The sequence below is a fragment of the Labeo rohita genome, chromosome 4 (genome assembly GCF_022985175.1).
Source record: "Labeo rohita strain BAU-BD-2019 chromosome 4, IGBB_LRoh.1.0, whole genome shotgun sequence".
Lineage (NCBI taxonomy): Eukaryota > Metazoa > Chordata > Actinopteri > Cypriniformes > Cyprinidae > Labeo > Labeo rohita.
In genome coordinates, this window is record NC_066872.1 from 39390489 (window position 1) to 39416489 (window position 26001).

Consider the following 26001-nt stretch of genomic DNA (forward strand, 5'->3'; position numbering starts at 1 on the left):
TTTATAACAATTCTATTATAATAATACAAGAGTAAATAGATATACATTTTAATATCAACAGCTAAAGGTAATTGCAACTTTTTATCTTTCGCAGTTCTGATTGTTTTTCTCAGAATAGTGTGATACAAGCTTGCAATTCTTGCAAATCTTGAAATTGACTTTGAGTTTATATCTCACAATTCTGATTTTATAACACGCAATTGCAAGTTATTAAGACAGAATTGTAAGATATAAACTCACAGATCCAAGAACATATCAGTCTTTTTTTTCCCTCAATATCACAATTCTAAGAAGAAAAGTCAGAATTGCGATATAAACTCACAATTGTGAGTTTGTATCTTGCAATTCTTTTATTTCTCACAACTGCAAGTTTATATCATGCAATTCCAAGTTATAAAGTCAGGATTGTGAGATATAAACTCGCAATTCTAAGAACATATCTGTCTTTTGCACCCTTGAAATCACAGTTCTGAGAAAAAAAGTCAGAATTGTGAGATATAAACTCACAACTGTGAGAAAAAGTCAATTGCTTTTGAATATCGGAATATCTTTTGTAATTGCGAGTTTATATCATTTCTGAGAAAAAAAAAAAAGTCAGAATTGCGAGTTTAACATTACATCTTGCAAATCTGATTTTAGAACATGCATTTGAGTTATTAAGTCAGAATTGTGAGATATAAACTAATAATTGTGAGAAAATGCCAGAACTGTGAGTTTAACATTTTATCTTGCAATTCTGACTTTATAACGCATTTGCAAATGATAAAGTCAGAATTGTGAGATATAAACTGGCAATTGCGAGAAAAAGTCAGAATTACGTATTTTTATCTTGCAATTCTTACTTTTTCTCACAATTGCAAGTTTATTTCTCATAATTCTGAGAAGAAAGTCAGAACTGCAAGTTTCTATCTATCTATCAGTGTTGGGAAGGTTACTTTAGAAATGTAATAGGTTACAGATTACAAATTATTTGATTTAAAATGTAATAAGTAATGTAACTTTTCAATTACTTTATTAAAGTAATGTAACTTATTATTTTTAATTACTTTTTGATTACTTTTTTTTAAATGTCTATTTTCAATTGTTAATCATTTCGAAATATTTAAACCAGGCAGAGTTAACCTTACAGTAGCACTCAACACTGATTACTGTCAGACTTTCAAAATCCTTTATCACTAGAATTAAGATTATAATAAGTAAGGGATAACATACATCTTTATTTTGCAGTAACAACTGGCTGAATGTACATTATCTCACTTATTACACAGCTGCTTGATAGATTATTTAGATGTTTTGTGTCAAAATTATTAGACACAAAACACTGATCTGAGTTGAAATATTTGAACGCAAAGCTTCCATGAAGAACTCAGTTGCTAGCAAACGGCAAGTTCAAACTAGACATTTTAGGTGTACAGTGCAATCATACCAGTTTTTTATCAAGCATAGCACCGACTTAAGTTGCCCCGAATGAGTCTGAGCTGTGTAAAAATTTAATTTAAAGCACAGCCACCACAAATTCAGACTTTTTACTTATTTTTTGGGGCTTTTTATGCCTTTTATTGTAATAGGACAGTAGAGAGATGACAGGAAAGAGCAGGGAGGAGAGAGGGGAGCGGGATCGGCAAAGGACCTCGACACGGGAATCGAACTCAGGTCACCGTGAGCGCAGTTGCGCTATACGTCATAACAAGATCATAACATAAATAACATCATAACAAGAAATAGTTTAATAGCTATGATACTGGATTTGAAATGTTGTGTTTGCATAGTTATGACAAAAAACACTAGCATCTAACAATGCCTTGGAAAAAACAATCTTAAAAAATAAAGTTTATGCATAAACCTAAATAGGAAATTAAACAGTTATCGAATAAGCATGTGTCCTATTCTGTGTCCTAAACTCCTGAAACATTGGTGACTCATTTTAGAGCAGTCAATGCAATTTATGAAAGAAGTCAATTGAATCTGTAAGTGGAAGTGAAAAAATTCAGATGTAATCCCCTTTGTAATCACTGGCATTTTTCAAAAGTAACTGTAATTTAATTACACATTTTTTCTCAGTAACCGTAACTAATTACAATTACATTTATTTTGTAATTAAATTACGTAATTCCGTTACATGTAACTAGTTACTCCCCAACACTGCTATCTATCTATCGATCTGTCTATCTGTCTATCTATCCACCCTCGGAGCACTTAGGGTGGGTGTTTTCGTATGACTTTTATTTTGAAAAGAACTGGCACTGGGAACTTGGCATTGACTTATACAGCTATTACAGTTTCCGCTTTCATTTCTGAAGAAACGCAGAATAGAAACCGTACCAATAATAGCGCCCGACAGCAGCCCGACAGTGGTCTCAGATCTGCGCAGATATGTCGGGATACTCCCGGATCATACATTACGCGACCAGCTTATTATGCAGCAATAAAGGCTCTATGGAAATATCTCAGCTACACCGCAAGGTTGCACAGCGCTTTGATATCACCGAAGAGTGTTTCTGGTACATCATTAAGAAATGCGCCCGTTTCGCAGTGGTCCAGAGCAAACCCAGAACAGAGGATGGAGAGTCGGACTGCATCGTCGTCGCCAAAACATCTCTGAGACTCTGCAAGAAATACTCCAAGGATGAATGTTACGAGTGCCAGGATTTACATCTGTGCAAGTATTATGTTTACGGGAACTGCAGATATGGAAAAGGAAGGTAAGGTTGGGAGAACATGAATATTTAGTGTAATATTAGTGCGTATTATATTAGCTATATATAGGAATTAATAATAAAGACTAGTAGACTAATTAGCAATAGAAATAACAAAATCGTATTAGCAGTCATCATAGTTATATAAGCTTAGTGGCATGAAAAAGAAAATTGGCTAGTATTTGTTTTATTAATTCTGTATGTATTTACCGATATTAACATTTTCTACGTAACGGACTGAAAACGATTTACTAATATTAATAATAGCACCTATTAATAAGAATTAAGTTAACACCCACCAATGCAATTAACTTGTGTAATAAATTAATAATAATAATCAATTATAAACAGTTTTTAATAAGTATGGCCATCATTTAGTTGTTGTTGTGTTAAAAAAAAAAACGATTAAAAATAAAATTATTAAAGTAATTTCTGTAAATTGTAAAGTAAATTTTCTGTAGGTTATTAGACATTGTATGAGCTTATTTCTCGAAATTGCATTTTTTTTTTTCGTATAATTGTGAGTTTATATCTCAAAATTTGACTTTTTTTCTCAGTATTGCAAGTTTATATCGAAATTGCCATTTTTTTCCCAGAATTGCAAGTTTATTTCTCAAAATTGCACCTTTTTTCTCAGAATAGCGAGTTTATATCTCGAAATTGCGCCTTTTTCTTAGAATTGCGAGTTTAAATCTCAAAATTACATCTTTTTTTCTCCAAATTGTGAGTTTATATCTTGAAATTGCGGCTTTTTTCTCAGAACTGCGAGTTTATATTGAAATTGCCACTTTTTTCTCAGAATTGCAAGTTTATTTCTCGAAATTGCACCTTTTTTCTCAGAATAGCGAGTTTATATGTCGAAATTGCACCTTTTTCTTAGAATTACGAGTTTAAATCTCAAAATTACGTCTTTTTTTCTCCAAATTGTGAGTTTATATCTCGAAATTGCAACTTTTTTTCTCAGAATTACGAGTTTATATTTCGAAATTGTGTCTTTTGTCTTAGAATTGCGAGTTTATATCTCAAAATTGTGTCTTTTTTCTCAGAATTGCGAGTTTATATCGAAATTGCCACTTTTTTCTCAGAATTGCAAGTTTATTTCTCGAAATTGCACCTTTTTTCTCAGAATAGCGAGTTTATATCTTGAAATTGCGCCTTTTTGTTAGAATTATGAGTTTATATCTCGAAATTGCAACTTTTTAATTTAGTTGTTACTGTGTCAAAAAATCAGAAATAAAATGTTTAAAATCATTTCTGCAGATTGGTTATTACACATTGTATACATGAAAATACTAGCAATATCAGTCAACCTCTTACACAAATGAATGTATGGAAATTATGTTGAGCCCAGAATCACTAAATGCTTATGTTTTTGTGTTTGTCAGGAAGGAGTGTAAATTCTCCCATGATATCCAGTCACAGCATAACTATCCCCTGCTGCGGGAATGTACGCTTCAAGAACTGAACGAGGACGATCTCTTCCTGCTTCTGCTCCAGAACGACCCTGCCCTACTGCCAGAGGTGAGGAAATGCAAACAGGAATGCTAAAATAGCCACCTAGATGTTTTTTGGACTCCATTCTCATGAGAGAATTCCTCCCCGAATCCAAAATCATGCTATGACTGGGATATTTCTGCATTTCCAGGTACCTCTCCTGCCGTTTGAAACACCCTCTTCGTTTCTTTCGCTGCGCGCTCAGTTATGAGAAGTTTTCAGAGTAGAACAGAGCTCACGTAAACGCTCAGACGTTTGTTCTGGCATGCTTGAATCAGCCACTGGTTACGCCCAAATATACAATGAAGCAATTGAATATTTGAGCTTGTTTTCTGCGTTATATCCTGGATAAGGTGCAATCTGATCAGTACCATCAGTCAAACACCTGTAATCTTTTTAAAAAAAAAAAAAAACGCACAAAAACAGCAAGAAAAAGTCAAGCAGTAAGTCATCCAAGTGAAGGTCTGCTTCATCAGCGTTCCAGTCAGTATGTTAATGTTGAGGGGAGCAAAAAAAAAACGAACAGTGAATTAAGAAGAATTGTGGTCCGCGTTAAGGATGAAGAGTTCCTGGTGGTGTCCTAAGTGTGTTTCTCCAGTTTGGTTTGAACAAAAAAAAAAAAAAAAAAAAAAAAAAAAAAAAAAAAAGAAAAAAAAAAAAGAAAAAAGGAGAATGACCTGTAAACAGGTAAAGTAGAATGTTGCACTGTGATGCACTGGTTTATTCTAGAAGTTTCACTGTATTTGTAAGGCATTTCATTTCTTTACTTTAATTATTAATAAATGCATGTGTGGTTTTGAATATTGTACTTTGCATATACACTACCAGTCAAGTTTGGAATCATTACAGTTTTTTAATGCTTTCTGAAAAAGTTTGTTATGCTCAGCAAGGCTGCATTTATTTAATCAAAAATACAGTAAAACAGTAATATTATTCTGATTTAAAATAGCAGTTTTCAGGTTTTAATATATTTTAAAATGTCATTTATTCCTGTGATGCAAAGCTGAATTTTCAGCGTCGTTACTCCAGTTTCACATGATACTTCAGAAATCATTCTAATATTCTGATTTGGTGCTTAACTGTTATAAATTATTATTGGTGGTTAGTTAATTATAATTCTTATTACTATCAATGTTGAAATCAATGCTCAAAAGTTACATACACCTTGCAGAATCTGCAAAATGTTAATTATTTTACCAAAATAAGAGAGATTATACAAAATGCATGTTATTTTTTATTTAGTGCTGACCTGAATAAGATATTTCACATAAAAGACATTTACATATAGTCCACAAGAGAAAATAGTAGTTGAATTTATAAAAATGACCCTGCTCAAAAGTTTACATACGCTTGATTCTTAATACTGTGTTGTTACCTGAATGATCCACAGCTGTGTTTATTTGTTTAGTGATAGTTGTTCATGAGTCCCTTGTTTGTCCTGAACAGTTAAACTGCTGTTCTCCAGAAAAATCCTTCAGGTCTCGCAAATTCTTTGGTTTTTCAGCATTTTTGTGTTTTTAAACCCTTTCCAACAATGACTGTATGATTTTGAGATCCATTTTTTCCACACTGAGGACAAACTGAGGGACTCATATGCAACTATTCCAGAAGGTTTAGATGCTCACTGATGCTTCAGAAGGAAAAACAAGGCATTAAGAGACAGGGGTGAAAACTTTTGAACAGAATGAAGATGTGTACATTTTTCTTATTTTGCCTAAATATCATATTTTTTTCATTTAGTACTGCCCTTCAGAAGCTACAGAATATACTTACATGTTCCCCAGAAATTCAAAATTCCAAAAGTTTTCACCTCTCAGGTCTTAATGCGTTGTGTTTCCTTCTGGAGCATCCGTTTAAACCTTTTGTAATAGTTGCTTATGAATCCCATGTGACACTGAATACTAGAGTAATGATGCTGAAATAAATAATGGAATAAATTAAATTTTAAAATAGAAAAAGTTATTTTAAGTCGCACTAATATTTCACAGTTTTACTGTTTTACTGCATTTTTAATCAAATAAATGCAGGCTATGTGAGCATAAGAGACTTCTTTCAAAAACATTCTGAAAAATCACAATTTTTCCAAATTTGACCGGTAGTGTAAGTCTGATATTTAAAGTCTCTACCCCGTGCTGTATGTACACAGGTGTGTGCTCACTATAATAAAGGCACGGGTTTTTTCGGGGCCTGTACCTTTATGGAGGGCTGCACTAAGGTGCACATTTGTCAGCACTTTGTGCAAGACGACTGCCTGTTCGGCACCAAGTGCAAACGGCTGCACAGTATCAACGAGCACAGCCGGAGGATGCTGGAAGAACGTGGTCTCGGTGGTGACATCATCCACGACCTGCCCTGCATCTACCAGAACGTTTATCGCCTCAACTCACAAACGATAAGCACTGGTAAGGGCACTTATATTCACTTACACATTATGTATGCAGTAATTCAAATTATACATACATGTTCATATACATTTCAGAGCTGATATCCGATCAAGGCGTCAAACCGGTCGCTCAGATGGAGAAGAATGAAATCTGTCTCCACTTCATAAGACGGAAATGCAAGTTTCAGGGTCGGTGTCCATTTCGTCCACCTTACCTCTGGGTAATCTTATTTTCTTTAAGCCATTTATGTTAGATTTAAGTTATAATGGGGTTGTTTTATTGCTTTAGACCAGTGTGTTCTTGTCCACTTTAATCTTCCATACAAATGGGAGGTTAATGACGGGAAAGGCTGGAGGGATTTAAGAAACATGGAGGAAATAGAGAGAGCTTACTGTGACCCAAAGAATGAACACAGGTCAGTACAAATGCACATGTCCTTTTTTCTTTCTCTTTTCTTTTGCATTTTTCTTTTATTTCTTTTATTTATTCTAATGGGGTGGAACTTAATTAGGGTTTATGTTTACTTTATATTCAGTTTATTGCTTTGAATTAATATTTAGAATTAGTTACTAGTTACAGTTTTAGTAATTTTATGTATTTTTGTCATTTTTATTAATTTTGTATATTTTTTATTCATTTTTATTTCAGTTTTAGTTATTTTAGTACAACAAATTAAACTAATGAAAATGAAAAATGTTGAAACTAGATGAAATAAAATAGGTTCAGTGTTTTTTTTCTTATATTTTGATGTTTTTTGGATAAGTTTATGTTATTTTAAGTTGAATGTTCAGTACAATGTATGTTCAGTTTAATGTTCAGTACAAATGCCATTTTTTCTTTTCTTTTACATTTTTGAAAATTTTATCTTGTGTTTTTTTTTTCTTTTATTTATTCTAATGGAGTGGAATCTAATGAGGGTTTGTATTTATATTTATTACTTTATTGGTTTGAATTAATATTTTGATATTTAATAGTTTTTTTATTTTCTGTTTAATTCTAGTTAAAGTTTTAGTAATTTTTTTATTATTATTTTGGGTCTTTTTTATTATATATATATATATATATATATATATATATATAATTTTTTTCTTATTTATTTTTGAATTAAGTTGCAATTTGCAATTTGCAATAAGTTTGCAATTTGCATTTTATTTTATCTTATGTTCTTATTTATTTTTATTTTATTTATTTTAATTGGTGTCTAACTTAATGAGGGTTTTATGTTTATTACTTTATTGCTTTGAAATAATATTATGAATTAGTTTTTAATTTTCTGTTTGATTCTAGTTAAAGGTTTAGTCATTTTATTTTATTTTTGTTATTTTTATTAGTTTTTTTATATGTCTGTATAATTTTATATTCATTTTTATTTCATTTTTAGTACATAAAATTAACCAAATGAAAATTATAAATGTTGTCTTAGCAAATAGTTGAAATAAAATAGGGTTAGTGTTTTTTTTCCCCTTATATTTTAAAATATGTTGGATAAAGTTGATGTTATTTCAAGTTTATTTTATGGTCAGTACAAATGCACATGTAAAATTTTTCCTTCTCTTTTCTTTTACATTTTTTGACATTTTATCTTATGTTTTTATTTTATGATTTTGTAGTTTTATATATATATGTCAATGTAGGCTTTTTTTTTAAATTAATTTTTATTTCAGTTTTAGTTATTTTAGTACATCAAGTTAAACGAAAATAAGAATGTTGCATTTTAATATATATTTTGGACATTTTTGTTATTTCAGGTATATTTTATGGCTTAAGTTTTAGTTAACCATAATAACCCTGAACGTTTCTCTTGGATTTAGTCCAGGATCAAGATCGGTGGATTTTGCATCCATGACCAGGAACCATCAACCTGTGCGCCGACTCTCAACGGTCTCTTCCGTGTCTAAACCCGCCCACTACATCCTGACAACAGAGTGGATTTGGTACTACAAAGGAGATCATGAGAACTGGATAGAGTACGGGCAACCGGTGAGACAAACAAACATAGTGGCTTGAATTCAAGGTCAGGTTGTGGTTTTGTTTCAAAATAATTTTTTCTTTAGGATGACAAGCAACGCGTGACGTCTGTAACGTCGCGAGACCTTGAGAAAGCATTTCAGGAGGACAACAATGCAGAAGTTACTGTCATTAAGGGAAATAGGCATTATTATGTCAGTTTCCAAGGTACGACACACCTTCATATCTGCTTTAGATATTCATATTATTTTACATTATATTTTACATATATTTGTAAGTATTTGACTGTGCTATTTTTACAGATATGTATCAGAGAAACCCCAAACACAACACAAAGAGGAGGGTGCGCAGGCGACCACGCTTTGTGTCTATCAATGAGGTGGAGGCTAAAGCTGCCCAGTGACAGAACACACAAGCACACACTGTTTATGTACATGAGCACAGACATTCAAATTATGAGTTACTTCTTAAGATTTGTGTCACTTTTCAATTCACATATACATACATGAACTGCATGTGCTTTGATTATTTGATTAAAAATAATATTTAAGTATTAATCTTAAGAAATCTTAAAATATTTCATTATTTTTAACCAAAATAGGCCTGTCTTTGCCAAAACATTATTGTGATTTATTATAGTTCAAATAGCTGCTCGTATGAGAGAGTCCTTCCTTCAAATGAACGCATTTAGAGACTGTGACTTTAACATTATTTTTCTGTTATCATTTCATGCCTGGAATTGTCTGGGGTGCCTTCAGTGAATGTGGTACCTTTGTGGGGTGATTTAGATCAACTCATGATGAGGTATAATCTTGCACTTTTTTCATATCATGTATTCATCAATAAACACTCCCTGATTTTCCTATTTAGTCAATTATTTGAATACAAAAAATGTTTTTTCCCAGTTCTGCAAGAAGTAGTCATTATAGTCATGTAGTGTACTAATCAGCAGCACCAATTATTTAATTTAGGTTCATTTGACCTTAAACATATCTTTGAATAAATCAGAAATCTTTGAATCCTTTGGTAAGTGTTGAGTGGCCAATAAAATGTATGTTAATAATTAGTGCTGTCAAATTGATTAATCACAATTAATCATATCCAAAATAGAAGTTTGTGTTTACATAATATATGTAAGATACATACAAAATATGCACATGCATATGCATATTATGTTAACACAAACTTCTATTTTGGATATGATTGAGATTAATTGATTTTAATTTATTTAAAAATAATTCAATAATATGATTTTGTGCATTTTGCCTAATGTGTTCCAATCGTGTGAAAACATCACTTTTAAGTGAGTCTCAAGTGGTCAAATCTCCTTAAGGAGGGTTAAAGAAAAAGGTATGTACTCTGAAATAATACAGTATTAATAAATATATATTTATATTATTACATTACTACTGAAAATATTAACCATGTTGATAGTATAGTAGAATTTACTGTCCTAATTATGTTTTTGCATTTTGATTATCATGGATAAAATATACTCCAGTAGATGCACAGTTTTAGTAATGGACATAAATGTTTCCATGTTAAATGCGTTTTCAAACAGTGTTTACATTACAAAAATCGCTTTGGCGTGAGGAGGTAACCATAGCAACAGCTTCGACAAAAATGAATTATTACATACGTAGCACAAATATATCACAATAAAGTCTGTTAATCTTTTGTTTAAACCCTATTACGGTAGCTTTTTAACGGTTAACTACGTTAGAGGCGCCAAAGACGTTTGACGCGCGCCCAGAAAATTACCTAACGAAATTTATGACCGTTATTAAAGTATCGGATGAATATAAACTAATAAAATAATAATAAACAACTCGCTCTGAAATCTACACTCAAGTCCTTAAATTTAGTCAGAATACGAACGAAAATCACTTTTGCGTGAGGAGGTAACCATAGCAACAGCTTTAACGGATAAGTACATGGACAAAAACGATTATTTAACTAATTATTTTTTAAGTTATAGACATACGTAGCACAAATATATCACGATGAAGTATGTTAATCTTTTGTTTAAACCCGTTTAAAGTAGCTATTTGACGGTTAACGACGTTAAAGTCGCCAGAGATGAACACTGACGCGCGCCCAGAAAATTACCTAACGAAATTTATGACCGTTATTAAAGTATCAGATGAATAAAAAACAATAATAAACAATTCGCTCTGAAATCTACACTCAAGTCCTTAAATTTAGTCAGAATATGAACGAAAATCGCTTTCCCGTGAGGAGGTAACCATAGCAACAGCTTTAACGGATAAGTACATCGACAAACGACTATTTAACTAATTATTTTTTAAGTTATAGACTTACGTAGCACAAATATATCACAATAAAGTATGTTAATCTTTTGTTTAAACCCGTTTAAAGTAGCTATTTGACGGTTAACTACATTAAAGTCGCCAAAGACAAACATTGACGCGCGCCCAGAAAATTACCTCACGAAATTTATGACCGTTATTAAAGTATCGGATGAATAAAATAACAATAATAAACAATTCGCTCTGATATCTAGACTCAAGTCCTTAAATTTAGCCAGAATATGAACTAAAATCGCTTTCGCGTGAGGAGGTAACCATAGCAACAGCTTTAACGGATAAGTACATAGATAAAAACGATTATTTAACTAATTATTTTTTAAGTTATAGACATACGTAGCACAAATATATCACAAAGTATGTTAATCTTTTGTTTAAACCCGTTTAAAGTAGCTGTTTGACGGCTAACTACGTTAAAGTCGTCAAAGACGAACACTGACGCGCGCCCAGAAAATTACCTAACGAAATTTATGACCGTTACGAAAGTATCGGATGAATATAAATAAATAAAACAATAATAAACAATTTGCTCTGATATCTATGCTTAAGTGCTTAGTATTTGCTCAAAGAAAGCTAAATAAAATTAAAATAAGATGAGCGTGTGTGGGTTACTAAGGATCCTGCTAACAGCCAATGACAGTGCCTCCATTATTCTATACGTTTCTTATGAATAAATCCAAGGGGCGGGTCTTTGCCGAGCGCCGCAGATATCGATAAGGCGTATTTCTCCTCCATGGAGTGTTTTATGCCGTAGAAATGGACATGCGCTGCCAACGATATCTTTTAGAAGCGGCTCACGTATTTATTTAAACGGTGCAATTTGTCCAGCGTGTTCGGAGGGGATGGGATCTTGGGAAATGGGCCGTGCACGGGAACAGCAAGACCGTTATAACCGCTTCTGCACAATTATATCCACACCGGATACCGGGAAATGAACCACGCACTAGCAACGCACTGGATACCGTCTATACGAGGAGCTGTCCGCATAAATATATGATATGTTTCATCTGATTTGATTCCTTGCATTGATACCATCGATATTCTCTATGTATGGCCGTTCTGTCATCATGATATCGGGTGTGTAAAGGGGCGCGCATCTCAACATGACAGGTAACGAATACGAAAATGACTCCGTGCCATTCAGCCTCTGTATCTTTGCATGTCGATGCTCATTTTAAAATACCATAAATATGTGACATATGATCTGGGGTTCGGGGAGATCCTGCCGGTACGTGGGTCTGAAGATGCTGTTTTTCCGTCTTTGACCCAGTGCATGCGCTTAGTCTGTTCCTACACCCGCCCTTTTCCATCTGTACCGCTATTTATCTGCTTCAGATCATACCCGTTATCGCTGTACCTGTCTGACAAGATGCGAGCGATATTAACCTCACGGGAGCCTTGGGCCGCGCACACCAATGATCTGTCATTATAACCTACATTCTCACAGTGTGCATATAGTGACTTTATGGCGTTATAGGTTTGCATGGCATTGAAATATATGAAAATATACATGCTATGGATGATGCATGTGTGACAGATAGATAGATAGATAGATAGATAGGCAGTAGAACTGTATAGACTGCACAAATGATTTTACAAGATTTATAAAATATTTGTGAAACTGAGCAATTTCTGACTGGAAAATTGTTTCACTACCATTTTTTTCAGTATAAATAGATATATCAAAATTATTTTTCAGAGTTTATTATTAATTGTCAAATTTACTGTCAATATCCACTATTTTTCATGATAGATAGATATATAGATGATGAATAATTTATTATTATTATTATTATTATTATTATTATTATTATTATTTGTGAAACTTACTAGCAATTTCTGATTAAAACTGTCTCTACCATTTTTTTTAAACAGATGATAGATAGACAGATAGATAGATACAGATAAAAATGTTATCTACCATTTTTAGATAGATAGATAGACAGATGATAGATGGATAGATTTATTAATTTATATATTTAAAATGTATTAAATTAAATTAATAGCAATTTCTGATTGAAATTGTGTCTACCAATTTTTTAAGGTATAGATAGATAGATAGATAGATAGATAGATAGATAGATAGATAGACAGAATCCATTTTAGAGTCTATTATTAATTATTTTTGAAACTTAATTGCAATTTCTGATTGAAATTTTGTCTACTATTTTTTAAAGATGATAGACAGATAGACAGACGATAGACAGATAGACAGACAGATAGATAGATAGATAGATAGAATACATTTTTAGAGTTTATTATTAATTATTTTTGAAACTTAATTGCAATTTCTGATTCAAATTTGTGTCTACCATTTTTAGATAGATAGATAGATATTTTATAGATAGTTTATATTAAATCACAGACCATTGATTGCAGACTTTGGGATCTTTTTGGAGCAAAGCTTGGGGCATTTCTGAGATCTTTTTTGAAATTTTGGTACTAATGTCTGGAGAAACATTTTCAGCCATTAGCTCTTGATTCTTCTTGTCTGTAGGAAGACAAGAAAAATATAAAATGAACAGTATATACAACATATATGCCAATAATGGAACCTATATATATTTCTCTATATATCTATCATTTCTGAACTAAAGTGATTGATTGATTGATGTGGGGACGATGATGGTTTTGCTTTCAATTCATCTTACATAAAGCTCTGAACTCTGCGATGTCAAATTTAGCTTTGCTTTCTAACAAATTATGTGTTTCTTCTTCTCACAGCAACGTATAGAAAAGGAAGGATACCAAGCGGGAAGACCTGTGGCTATCCAGGTGACATTTTATCAGGGTTGGATGGCTTGTCTTGAATAAGAAACATTTAAAAATGGAGAGCTCCAGTTCAAGGATGGTCCTGAGGAGCTCGCGGCGACTGCTCGGATGTTGCGCGCTTCTGCTCGCCGCTGCCATGTTGGTGGGCTTCATGGTGATGTCCGGCACACCCGTTGCAGGTATTTCATCATAGAGTGCACTAAAAGAGTGCTTTTTGTCACTTTTGTCACATTTCATTTAGTTACTGTGGACCTCTTGTGAGTCAGTATCATAAAAAGTGAGTCTTTTTCATCCCAGATGATTTGAGCGTCAGAGGACTGGTGGGCGTATGTACGAGCGATTCTCTCTTTGTGTGAATGACGTCGGTCACAGTTAGGCGAAGAATGAATGGGATTCACAGTGAATTGTATTGAGATGTGAGACAGATTTGACATTGATGAAAGCACATATCTGCCCACATGATGGCAAATGATATTTTTTTTTAAATTACATGCTGACGGTACAGATTAGAAATAGTCGGCTTAGTTCTTGATTGGCATCTACAAAGAATCTTTAACACGTGGTTCCCACAATCCACAAAAAAAGGAGATTTTCTTACTCTTTTTGTCTTGTTTTCCAGTACAAATGCCTGTACGTTCTTAGATCAAGATATATTTAAAGGGACAGTTCAAACAAAAATGAAAATTACCCCACGATTTACTCACCCTCAAGCCATTCTAGGTGTATTTGATTTTCTTCTTTCAGACGAATAAAAAATGTCCTGACTCTTCCAAGCTTTATAATGGCAGTGTATCCATCCATCATAAAAAGTATTCCACCCGGCTCCGGGAGGTTAATAAAGGCTTTCTGAAGGGATTTGATGTGTTCATGTAAGAAAAATATCCATATTTAAAACTTTATGAACTGTAATCTCTAGCTTTATAATAGCATTGGATGGCTGTTGAGATTTTAAAGTCCAATAAAGTGCATCCATCCATCATAAAAAGTGCTCCACCCAGCTCCAGGAGGTAAATAAAGGCCTTCTGAAGTGAATCGATGTGATTAAGAAAAATATCAATATTTTAAACTTTATAAACTGTAATCTCTAGCTTTATAATGGGATTGAATGGCTGTTGAGATTTTGAAGTCCAATAAAGTGCATCCATCCATCATAAAAAGTGCACCACACGGCTCCAGGAGGTAAATAAAGCCTTTCTGAAGTGAATCGATGCCAAAAATTTTCATATTTAAAACTTTAGAACCTATAATCTCTAGCATTAAAATAGCATTGAATGGCTGTTGAAATTCTAAAGTCCAATAAAGTGCATCTATCCATCATCAAATGTACTCTACATGGCTTCGGGTGGTAAATGAAGGCCTTTTGAAGCAATTTGATGCGGTTGTGTAAGAAAAATATCCATATTTAAAACTTTATAAAGCATAATCTCTAGCTTTATAATGGCATTGAATGGGTGTTGAGATTTTGAAGTCCTAAAAGGGGCATTCATCCATCATAAAATGTGCTCCACATGGCTCCGGGGGGGCTATTAAAGGCCTTCTGAAGCGATTTGATTGGTTTGTGTAAGAAAAATATCCATATTAAAAATGAGAGAGTAACGTTCCAGCCAAAATTAAGTGAAATTTTACATTTGGCTTTTTATCAACTCACAAACTCCCGTTTAAGAAACCCTGCTTTAGATTATTAAAATGTTCTTAACAAAAATTTTTTTTTTTCACAGTAAGGTTCTTTGAAGAACCTAAAATGGTTCTTCTATGACAGAACCCCCCTTTTGCACGCTTTATTCTTAAGATAGTAGCTCAGTAACTGGAGACAGCAGGCTGATTACCGTGAGCATGTTTACGCTGGTTACACATCAGTGTAAGATACACACATACACATAACCCAGACAGATGGATGAGAGTGTCTCAACACTCTCTGAAAGGGAAGATGCAACTCTCAAACACACACCCACTACATCAGATACACACACATGCAGTCGGAAAGGATGGGGGTTCATTAGGAGTCACACACCCCTGCGAGCCCACAGCTGTGATGGAAATGTGTCCTATGGTGCAACAAGCCCCCCCATTAAAGCCATTGATCTGTGTTGAGGAGTGGAGTCTCTCTCTCACACACAGTCTTTCTCTTTCTGTGGCTCTGCGGTATCTGATGGTCGGCATTGATGATTGGATTTAGCAACATCAAAGCTAAGTGGACTTGGGTCTGTAATAATGCGCTGCTATTCATAGATGCTGTTCTCCTCTGTTTTCTCTATGCCTGGGAATCTGTGTCAGTGGAATCGGCATACGTGTGTACGTGCCCGCGTGAGCTCATTCTGTCGGTGTGAGAAATGCCTGTGTGCTCTCTCCGCTGCGTCTGTAGCATACTGATGAAGCGGTCGGCGTGTGACATACTCCTGCAACACACACACAGGCATCACGCAGTATCACCATGGAAACACCTCGCCTGACCACGCCACAGAGCCATTCATAGGACTGGTGTGTGTGTGACAGGGTCTCGCTTTCCCCCTGTGTGAAGTTGTGTTCTCCGTCGGGATGCTCTGACAGTTAACTGAGTCTGAAGTTAATTACTGAAGTTATTTCGTATGTCGTTCCCTAGAGTGGTTCGTCCCGCAGTTTAACACACATACAGTAGAGCCTTCATAGATGGGATAATGTACATGACCAGATTTAATAGGGACGATTTACCCAAAATTTTAAATTCTGTCATCATTTATCTTGAGTTACAGGCATGCCAACTTGAAACACATGAAAAACACAAGAAGTGCTTTTTGTCCTTTTTGAACCGTCACTGTTGGCATATAATGAAAGGAAGATTGCTAAAGTCAACAGATTTTACTAATAAACCTACTGATCTCAGTGTGAAAATAAAATAAAGTCATTTTTTTTTAAATTTTCCATTTTCAATGTTACTTTAAAGTTTTAGTGATTTTGTTATTTTTATTTTAACCTTGATTCTTTTTTTAAATGTAAGTTTTATATTTTTTGGTTCAATTTTAGTTTTAGTTAATGTAGTTAAACAAAATTTAAATGAGAAACTATCTGAAATAAAGTTTCTAATATTTTATTTCAGTATATTTTTTTTAAGAAGTGCATCATTGTATTCTTCAGGGAAGTTTCATGTTGTTGTACATTTCATTAAACAAAAAAAATAATAGTAATAATTGTTAGAAATAACAGGACCAAAAATGATCCTGAAATAAGAAATTTTAGTTAAACTAAAAAGAAAAGAAAAAAAAAATGTTTTTTTTTTTTATAATATATATTTTATAATATATAGTATATATAATTATTAACAAAAAAAAAAATAAACATACAAATACGATAAAAAAAACAGTGTTATTTTAGCATCATTGACATGCTATAGGTTTATAAATATTTTGGATTAGTTTTTATATTTTCCATTAACACTTTTATTTTAAAGTTTTAGTAATTTTGTTCTTTTTTAGTTTTTTAAATGTCTGTAGCCTAAATGTTTTATAATTATTTTATTTCAGTTTTAGGTAATTTAGTTAAACCGAATATAAACTATCAGAAATAACATAAGTTTCATATTTTTTTTTTATATTTAATATTACGCGGCTCCGTACTCGATTCTGATTGGTCAGTCACCACATTCCAATAACCCAGGTTCATCCGGGTAACTGCCTGCAGTCGGCGCTGTTTGCTTTTTGGAACACTTTTTATCTTCGTGAAAGTTTTGCGTTTGGTTGGCTAATAAAATATTAAAACTCAATTTCATATTATAAGTACAATTATGTAATTAATTTAATTATGTCAACCTGGTATCGCGCACTCGCTCTCACCTTTCATACAAATGCAGCTGCTGTCATTTTGCGACGACTGTTTTGTACACTGTAATGGATTACAGAACAACTAAAGAACTGGTAAGATTTTGAAACATTTTCGTCTTAAATCAATATATTTTATCACTATAATAATTTATGAGGTGAAATGTTGTGTAATAAGTGCTATGACTGCACCGTCTCCCGTAAATGTCCGTTTAAATTTGCCGCTTCCTAGCAACGGCTTTCTCCACAGAAGTTTTGCGTTCAAATAATTCAACTCCTATCAATGTTTTATGTCTAATTATTTACTTTTGTGGCAAGTAGCGCGATAATCCAGCCGGTTGCTATCGCAAAATAAAGCTTTTTAGTGTTACACAAAAAAGAAAAAATACACTCGTAACTTTAAGAAATAACAGTATCAGAAATGACCGTAAACAGCCAAGCTGTTTCGAGGTGTGTTTCTGCTAAAAATATCAAATATTTAAGATAAATCTACATAAACTAGTCAGCCTTACTGTTAGTTATTAAAGTCATGGGTTACTGGACAATTAGACAGTTAGTTCATCATCATCACCCATCCCTAGATTGGATGAACCAAATTCAGAAAGCCATATTTTAAGATAATAAACGTGTACTTCTGAATACACATTTTGCATTAATATGCCAAGTTGAGGTGTTGCTTAGCAAATTTACTAAAATTTTACCTTAACCATGGTCACTGTAAATTAAAAATTAGCATGAAACTTTCTAAAATGAGTGCCCTTTAAAGAACTCCACATCATGACCGTCTCGGAACGTCCTGGGAATGTTACTAAATAACGTCCTTGACACCAGCGTGGACGTTCTGACAACATTTTGGGAACGTCACATTTCCAAATAAAATATGGTCCCCTAAACGTCCCAAGAATGTCCTGAATGTTCTGTGAAGGTCTTTCCAAATAACGTCCCCCAAACATTTAAAAAACTCCACATTGTGACCGTCTCAGAACATTATGGGGACGTTACTAAACAACGTCCTTGACACCAGTGGGGACGTTCTGAGGACGTTCTGGGAACGTCACATTTCCAAATAAAATATGGTCCCCTAAACGTCCCAAGAACGTCCTGAATGTTCTGTGAAGGTCTTCCAAATAACGTCCCCCAAACCTTTAAAGAACTCCACATTGTGGCCATCTCAGAACGTTATGGGGACGTTACTAGGCAACGTCCTTGACACCAACGGGGACATTCTAAGGACGTTCTGGGAACGTAAAATTTCTAGCGGGGTGGCTTTGTGACCTAGACGTTGTGCAGGTCTTTTTGGGTCTTGTCAGTGTCCTTGTTCAGGTATTAAGTATTACCCAGATTCGTGATGAAGCAGACAGTTGTAACATTTAGTCCAGAGATTATAAACAGGCTAGTTTCCATATGTATTATGGATATGTATCTTAAGCATACTTTTGAGCACACAAATGTGCCATAAATACTTCTCAGAATTGAATTAGGCCATCGAGCATGCCATTGTGTTCTCATAGGAAACACATACTGTATTAGCTAACACATTTGAAATCCAATGGCTGGCACACAGCTCCAAAAATATTTTATTTAATTCAAGCAGTTAGTGTCAACTAAACGGATGGATTGCTATTTTCAAAAAGTGTTTTTAACAAGATCAACAACTTGATATGTGGCCTGAGGAAACATGACAGGGCATGTCTATGTCTGCCGCTGTCTGATACAATGAAGTTTGAAGCTGTTCAGTTTGCAGTGATGGAGGATGTCTGTCTGTAAAGTAAAAGTCCATATTTGCTACTGTACCAAGATGTTGACTTCCTCTTTTTCTCTCTCTGTGTGTCCACAGCTAGTATGACACACTGGCCTACTAATGTCGCTCAGCTGTGCTAAACTCCCCTGCTCCCCCACAGTGTGCCGTTCAATCAGCCTCATTACCCACAAACCCTCTGTTCTACCCTCAGTGGCCCACAATGCCAATGAATCACAGTCACATTAATAAAAGGGCAGCTCTCATAGCCAGCTTCAGTACCATATGGCTCGTTGTAATAAAAAACAGTCATTTTAAGAGTCAACAGTATCACATTTACTGTTAGACTTAGAATTATGGTTTTAGTTTAGCTGTTATAACAATCCATGCAAAACCATAATAGGGTCATGATTTCTAGGAAACAGTGCTGTTTGTGTCGGAAAATGGGAATTATTGTTTTGCGCACTTTCAAGAGTCGGATCCGCATCCTCTATGGAGACTGACCACCAGAGGGCAGTGTGTGTGCTAATAGATAATATTTAGATTATATTTATAAAAATTTCCTGGTAACGTACTCACCCCCATGTCATCCGAGATGTTCATGTCTTTTCTTCTTCAGTCAAAAAGAAAGAAGAAAACGTTCCAGAATTTTTCTCCATAAAGTAGACTTCAATGGGAATCAATGGGTTGAACGTCCGAATTGCAGATTCAGTGCAGTTTCAAAGAGCTCTATACAATCCCAGCTGAGGAATAAGGGTCTTATATAGTTAAATGATTGGTCATTTTCTTACAAAAACAAATTTTTAAATCATTTTTAACCGCAAAAAAAGGTTAGATCTTTGTCTGTGTACTCCGGTTCAAAAGGGTAGGGTTGGGTAAAAGCTCCATCTTATTTTCTCCTCTAACTTTAAAATTGTCTGACATAGTTATTTTACCTTTTTTGTAAAGGGCATTTGAATTTCTTTGCATGTTCGCATTGTAAACACTGGGTTGGTACTTCCGACAATGTCATGCGTGATCTTTCCAACGTGACTAGACTGTAAAAATGTTCTCCAGTTTCAACTTAAAAACTTAAGTTCAACAGCTGCCTTCAAATTTTAAGTTAAATCAACTTAAAAGTACAAGTCATTTCAGCTCACTACAGTAAAATAAGCTTAAATGACTTGTACTTGATTTAACTTGTGAGTTGAAATGACTATTGTACTAAGCTGATTTAACTTAAATTTTTGTTTTTAAGTTGAAACTGGTACAAACTTTTTACAGTGTACGAGCATTTGTGGTTAAAAAGTACTTACTTTTTTGTTTTTTTTTAACAAAATGACAGATCATTTTGCTAGATAAGACCCTTATTCTTTGGCTGGGATCGTGTAGAGCCCTTTGAAGCTGCATTGAAACTACAGTTTGGACCTTCAACCCATTGGCTCCCATTGAATCCACTATATGGAAAAAATCCTGGAATGTTTTTCTCAAAAAATTAATTTCTTTTCAGCTGAAGAAAGAAAGACATGAACATCTTGGATGACATAGGAGTGGGTAAATTATCAGGAAATTTTTCAGGAAGAGAACTAATCCTTTAATACTCATCCACACAATTCATTCCCATAAAGATGTTGTTAAAAATGTTCTTTCCTGCTTTTCCTGCACTGTGTGTTATGAAAGATTTTGGATGAGGTGTATTTACAGTCTGTCCTTCTGCTGTTTGCAAATATTGAATTTCTTGTGGTTTGGTTGCGTGCCATCCTGCAGCACACTCACGCTTTTCTTTTTTTAATTCTTTTCCTAAGCGGAGCTCCCATCCAACATGTCCAGAAGGAGCCTCAACCAACTTCCAACAAGAACACGTTCACCTTCTGCCTTATCTTCATCAACATCATCATCATCTCCTCATCGCTCTGAAAGAACAAGGCGTCCAGCTCACACGCCTCCAGGTGCCAAACATCCCTCGTCCCCTGGTCGCCATGACAGTGCCTCCAGCATAGATCCCACCCCGTCCCTTGGTTCCGAAGGGTCGGGTAACTTAGGCGACGGGGCCCAGGGCATCCACCTGCTGTTACGGCCCCCAGACCTTCTAACGCCCAGCCAGATGCCTCCCCTCCATGGCGACAGACCGCCGACACCAGCTCCCCCAACCCTGGTGCCACCTGAGGACCAGTATCCCATCCACTCCGCGGAGGTGGACTGGGGCTCCGGAGACTACCTTGAAACTCTTACTTTCATGGGATCGGAAGGGGAGGAGTTTTCTCTCGTCACCACTCTTCCCACGCATGGATATGATCCGTATGATACGGACGATGACGCCACGGTCAGCTACAACACAGCTTTCCCCTCTCGTCCAATCCTCCCCCTCTCGTCCAGAGACCTCCAGCCCAGTGTGACTGTGAAATATGGGACTAACTTAAGGACGGCCCATCCTACTGATCCTCGCCTCCCATTGGCTCCTGACTCTGCCCATGCGAGCGATATAGACGATGATTTGGATTTCGATTGGGCGGAGCTTTTTCCCATTGAGCCAACTGAAATGCTGCTTCCCGATATGAACAGTTTGGAATACTACAACACGTTGCAAGCCAAAGAGAATGCTAGTATTGCGAGGAATAGGACGCATCCTCATATTACCCCTACGCACACTGTGGGACCCACCCACACTCCCACTGTAACTTTGGGAAAAGTCCCAGAATCTATTCCATCAGTAATCCCAACTCCACCCCAAAAATCTACAAAGCCTCCCATTCCATCAACCACCGAGACCCAACAACCTCCTGAAGGGCCAACTAAGGGTATTCCTTCCATACCCACATCCCATGTGGGCAAAACCCGACCACCAATGCCAACTGCCCTGTCCCCACCTGGCACCTCAGAGGGTCCAGTCATCCAAGCCGTAACACTGAAGCCCCCTGCTACAAAACCCCGTACAACCACCATCAAAACCACCACCAAAGCTACAACTACAACTACAACCACAACTACCATGAGCACCACCATGCTGTCCACCAAAAGCCCACCGCCTACAACACCCAGAATTCCTCTGTCCATCGCACCCCGACAGTATGTCTGCAACATCACTAAACCGGACATGTACTTAGTCCGAGTGGGTAAGGAAATAAAATATTTGGGATGCACAATATATCTGTATCATATCGGTTATTGGCCGATATTTTGTTTCTCATATTATTATTTTTTTTTTATTATTATTCTGCAAAGAAATTTTCTTTATTTCTACATTTAGTTAAACTTAAAACAAATCAATGATAACTTAATTTAATTTACATTATTTTTTACATTTAAAATGTATTATTTAAAATGTGTTTTGCATGTAGTGATGGCTAAGTATTGCTTGTAGACATATGTAATGCTTAGAGACATTTTTTTTTGTTTTTTATTATTATTTCAATTATTTCAGTTAATATTTTTAATATTTATTAACTTATTTATATTTTAAAATATTTTTACAACCTTTTTGTGTGACGTGTGCAGGCATGCCAAGTGGGTCATCGGTAGCGTTTGCCAAAGCTCATGTGCGAGAAATCCTTCGACGAGAGTTCAACCGTTCAGTGGAGCTCCAGGTGAGTGTATCAGATCACAACAAATCTCACATTAGCTATTTATCTGTAGGATCACTGATGTCTATCTGTGCTATCCAACCAGGTCCTCAAAGCCCCACCTAATTTCATCTTCCGGGCAGTTTCCGGTCCACTGGTGTACACTGCTATCTCTGTTATTAATGCTCTCCGCCAATCAGCGCACAGCACTTCCTCTTCCTCCATTCTGTCCGTCACAACCATATATGCAGTGCCTGATTACAAACATCAGGTCCACACAGGTGAGAGAGACACAGTATAACCACAGTATATAAATAAATGAAGGGTCTGGCAATAATTATAAAATAAATAATATACCTTTTATTTAAATATGTGATTATATATATTGTTGTATTGGTTAATTTGCCTTGCAGTGCTGCAGTTTGTACCGAGTCATGTGGATGTGCGTCTGTGTAGCTTCAGTGAGCGTGTGGAAAAGGGGCTTCTCATGGCGTATGCGGAAGTACGCAAGCGTTTGCAAGAAAATGGGAATTTCACAGTTCATGTACGTAAATCATTCAAAGCAAAGCACAATTTCTGCACACTTTACATGTCATTATGCTTTCATGAAAAGCTTGGTAACAATAATGTGTTTCATGCCTTTAAATAGCATTGATAATGCTGCATGTTTGCTTGTCTAGATTGTGAATATCACTAGTAGCCTTCCTAAGGGTCAGCGGCAACAGAAGGCACCAGTGGACATCACTTTCGCTGTGCGTGATTCCCAAGGCTTCCTAACGGGATCAGATGTGAGTGGCCACATGAGGCAGCTCAGCGCTGTGGAGTTTAGCTTCTACCTTGGTTTTCCCACCCTGCAGATCGCTGAACGTGAGTCACAAATATACACACAGACTCTTTGTCTCAATTTTTCATAAATTTTGTTCATTTATCACTCATTTGATCTTAATTTTTGTCTTCCAGCTTTTCATTATCCTGAACTGAATGTGTCCCATCTGTTACGCACATCCTGGGTGAAAACAGGTATGTATAGGGTTCGATTTTGAAAAGTAAAGCAATAGAATATGTATTACAACAATTCTTATAATGTTAATAGATATAATATTCATTATTATTAATACACTACCAGTGAAATGTTTTTGGACAGTGAGAATTTGAGAGTTTGCATGCATTTATTTGATCCAAAATACAGCAAAAGCAGCAATATTGTGGAATATTTTTACTATTTTAAAAAACTGCTTTCTATTTTAGTATATTTTAAAAAAGCAATATATTCCTGTGATCAAAGCTAAATTTTCAGCATTGTTACTTCAGTCTTCAGTGTCACATGATCCTTCAGAAATCATTTGAATATGCTGATATGCTGTTCAAGAAACATTTTTTTATTTTATTTTTAATGTCAATATGAATAGAAAGATCCAAAGATCAGCATTTATCTGAAATAAAAAGCTTTTCTAACATTATACACTATTTCCCGTTGAAAAGCTTGGAGTCAGTATAATTTTTTTTTTTGGGAAAGAAATATTAGAAATTAACACTTTAATTTAGCAAGGATGCTTTAAATTGATCAAAAGTGATGATAAAGACATTTATAATGTTACAAAAGATTTCTATTTCGTATAAATGCTGTTCTTCTGAACTTTCTGTTCATCAAAGAAACCTGAAAAAATCTACTCATGTTTTCAACATAATAATAAAAAATGTTTTTTGAACAGAATATTAGAATGATTTCTGAAGGATCATGTGACTGAAGTAATGAAGCTAAAAAATCAGCTTTGAAATTACAAATAGAAAACAGTTAAATTTTACTGTACTTTGCATGTTTGGTGATCAGAAGAGACTTCTTTAAAAAACATTAAAAATCTTACTGTTCAAAAACTTTTGACTGTATATATACATATAGTATATTTTATTTATTTATTTTTTAGGTAAGATATAAAATATATTTTGTCTATATTTTGATGTCTATTATTGGTTAAAAGTTATTATTCTGTTATTAATATGCTGTCTTCACAGAAAAGTCAATAAGATAACAAATAACAAAATAATTAATTTAAATGTAGTTTGTTCATGTTCATGCATGATTCTGATACTAATTTCTTTTTTTATGTGCATTTGTTCTAGTGTTATTGGGTGTGTTGGACCAGCGTGTGAATGAGAGGACGTTCCAGGCCAAAATGGAGAGGCGACTAGCATTGCTGGTTGGAGAGGGACTTGGTATCGGGGTTAGCAGTCGACGATGGAGAAGAGCTACCAGTGTTGGCAACAACAGTGTACAGGTACATTCAAACACATTAGTGTGCATAGTTTGTTTGTCTTTCCCACACACCACATAAACATGAACCCTGGTGTGTCTCAGATTGTGCGAACATCCCGCCTGAATGGCCCGGACTACCCGCTGGAGCTGGTGTATTTTGTGGAAGCGGGGTCAGGAGAGAGGCTGCCAGCCCAGGCCACCGCGGCCATGCTCAACAGACTGAACCTGCAGAGAGCCGCCATCGTACTAGGCTACAGAGTACATGGAGTTCTGGCTACGCGTGAGTCAACGTTGTATCAACTAAAGGCTATGTGCAAATGTATGATTTTTTGTTTCAAATATCATGTTATTCTGTTTTAGCGGTGGAGAAGCTGGCCCTGCCACCCTCTGAGACTCAGCCCAGTAACGTGTGGCTGATCGTAGGAGTTGTGGTCCCAGTTCTTGTGGTCATCCTCATCATCATCATCCTCTACTGGAAACTCTGTCGCTCTGAGAAATTGGAGTTTCAGCCAGACGCCATGAGCACCATCCAGCAGAGACAAAAGGTCGGGGTCACTGAGTGTGAGCGTGTGTGTGAAAGTGTTGCCCACTCATAAACACTCCATCTGAAGTGACTGTGCTCATTTTTACTCACCCATGTCAAGGGCTTTTACAAAACTTTTAGCACATCGTATCACATTTATTGTCCATTCGTGTGTTTGTCATTTTAGTTGCAGCCTCCCAGTGTTAAAGGCTTTGATTTTGCTAAGCTACACCTGGGGCAGCACAGTAAGGATGACATCATGGTAATCCAAGAACCCGCCCCTTTACCGCCACCTGTTAAAGAGGCCACGCCCTCAGAGGGCGGAGAATTGAACACGCCTAAATCGAAGAGCTCATCTACAAAAGCATCCCGTGCAGCACGGAGAAGAGGCCGGTAAGGGACAGTCTGTGATTATTTGCTGTGTGTTTTGGATTGTGTGTGAGCAGGTTCTGTTTATATCAGTGTAATTTTAGTATTATTTATATACTATTATATAATATTTTTTAGTTAACTGT

The 26001-nt window shown here is 35.3% G+C and overlaps 2 protein-coding genes across 4 annotated transcripts in view; both read left to right on the plus strand.

Moving 5' to 3' along the window:
• The first annotated feature begins 2352 nt into the window (after positions 1–2352).
• On the plus strand, positions 2353–9404 carry parp12b (poly (ADP-ribose) polymerase family, member 12b). Its single transcript, XM_051108529.1, has 8 exons — positions 2353–2702; positions 4082–4217; positions 6337–6592; positions 6670–6762; positions 6863–6989; positions 8386–8554; positions 8629–8749; positions 8845–9404. The coding sequence occupies exons 1-8, from the start codon at positions 2374–2376 to the stop codon at positions 8943–8945; spliced, it is 1332 nt and encodes a 443-aa protein (XP_050964486.1). The 5' UTR covers positions 2353–2373; the 3' UTR covers positions 8946–9404.
• Positions 9405–11472: 2068 nt separating this feature from the next.
• Positions 11473–26001, plus strand: part of si:dkeyp-27e10.3 (UPF0606 protein KIAA1549) — a 28004-nt gene continuing 13475 nt past the window's right edge. For all 3 annotated transcript variants that reach the window (XM_051108359.1, XM_051108360.1, XM_051108361.1), the window contains exons 1-12: positions 11473–11979; positions 13594–13820; positions 20955–22262; positions 22645–22733; positions 22816–22990; positions 23123–23253; positions 23390–23576; positions 23670–23729; positions 24831–24985; positions 25066–25243; positions 25324–25508; positions 25674–25879. In XM_051108359.1, coding sequence (XP_050964316.1) covers positions 13697–13820; positions 20955–22262; positions 22645–22733; positions 22816–22990; positions 23123–23253; positions 23390–23576; positions 23670–23729; positions 24831–24985; positions 25066–25243; positions 25324–25508; positions 25674–25879 — 2798 coding nt within the window. In that variant the 5' untranslated portion in view covers positions 11473–11979; positions 13594–13696. The remainder of the gene's footprint in view (positions 11980–13593; positions 13821–20954; positions 22263–22644; positions 22734–22815; positions 22991–23122; positions 23254–23389; positions 23577–23669; positions 23730–24830; positions 24986–25065; positions 25244–25323; positions 25509–25673; positions 25880–26001) is intronic.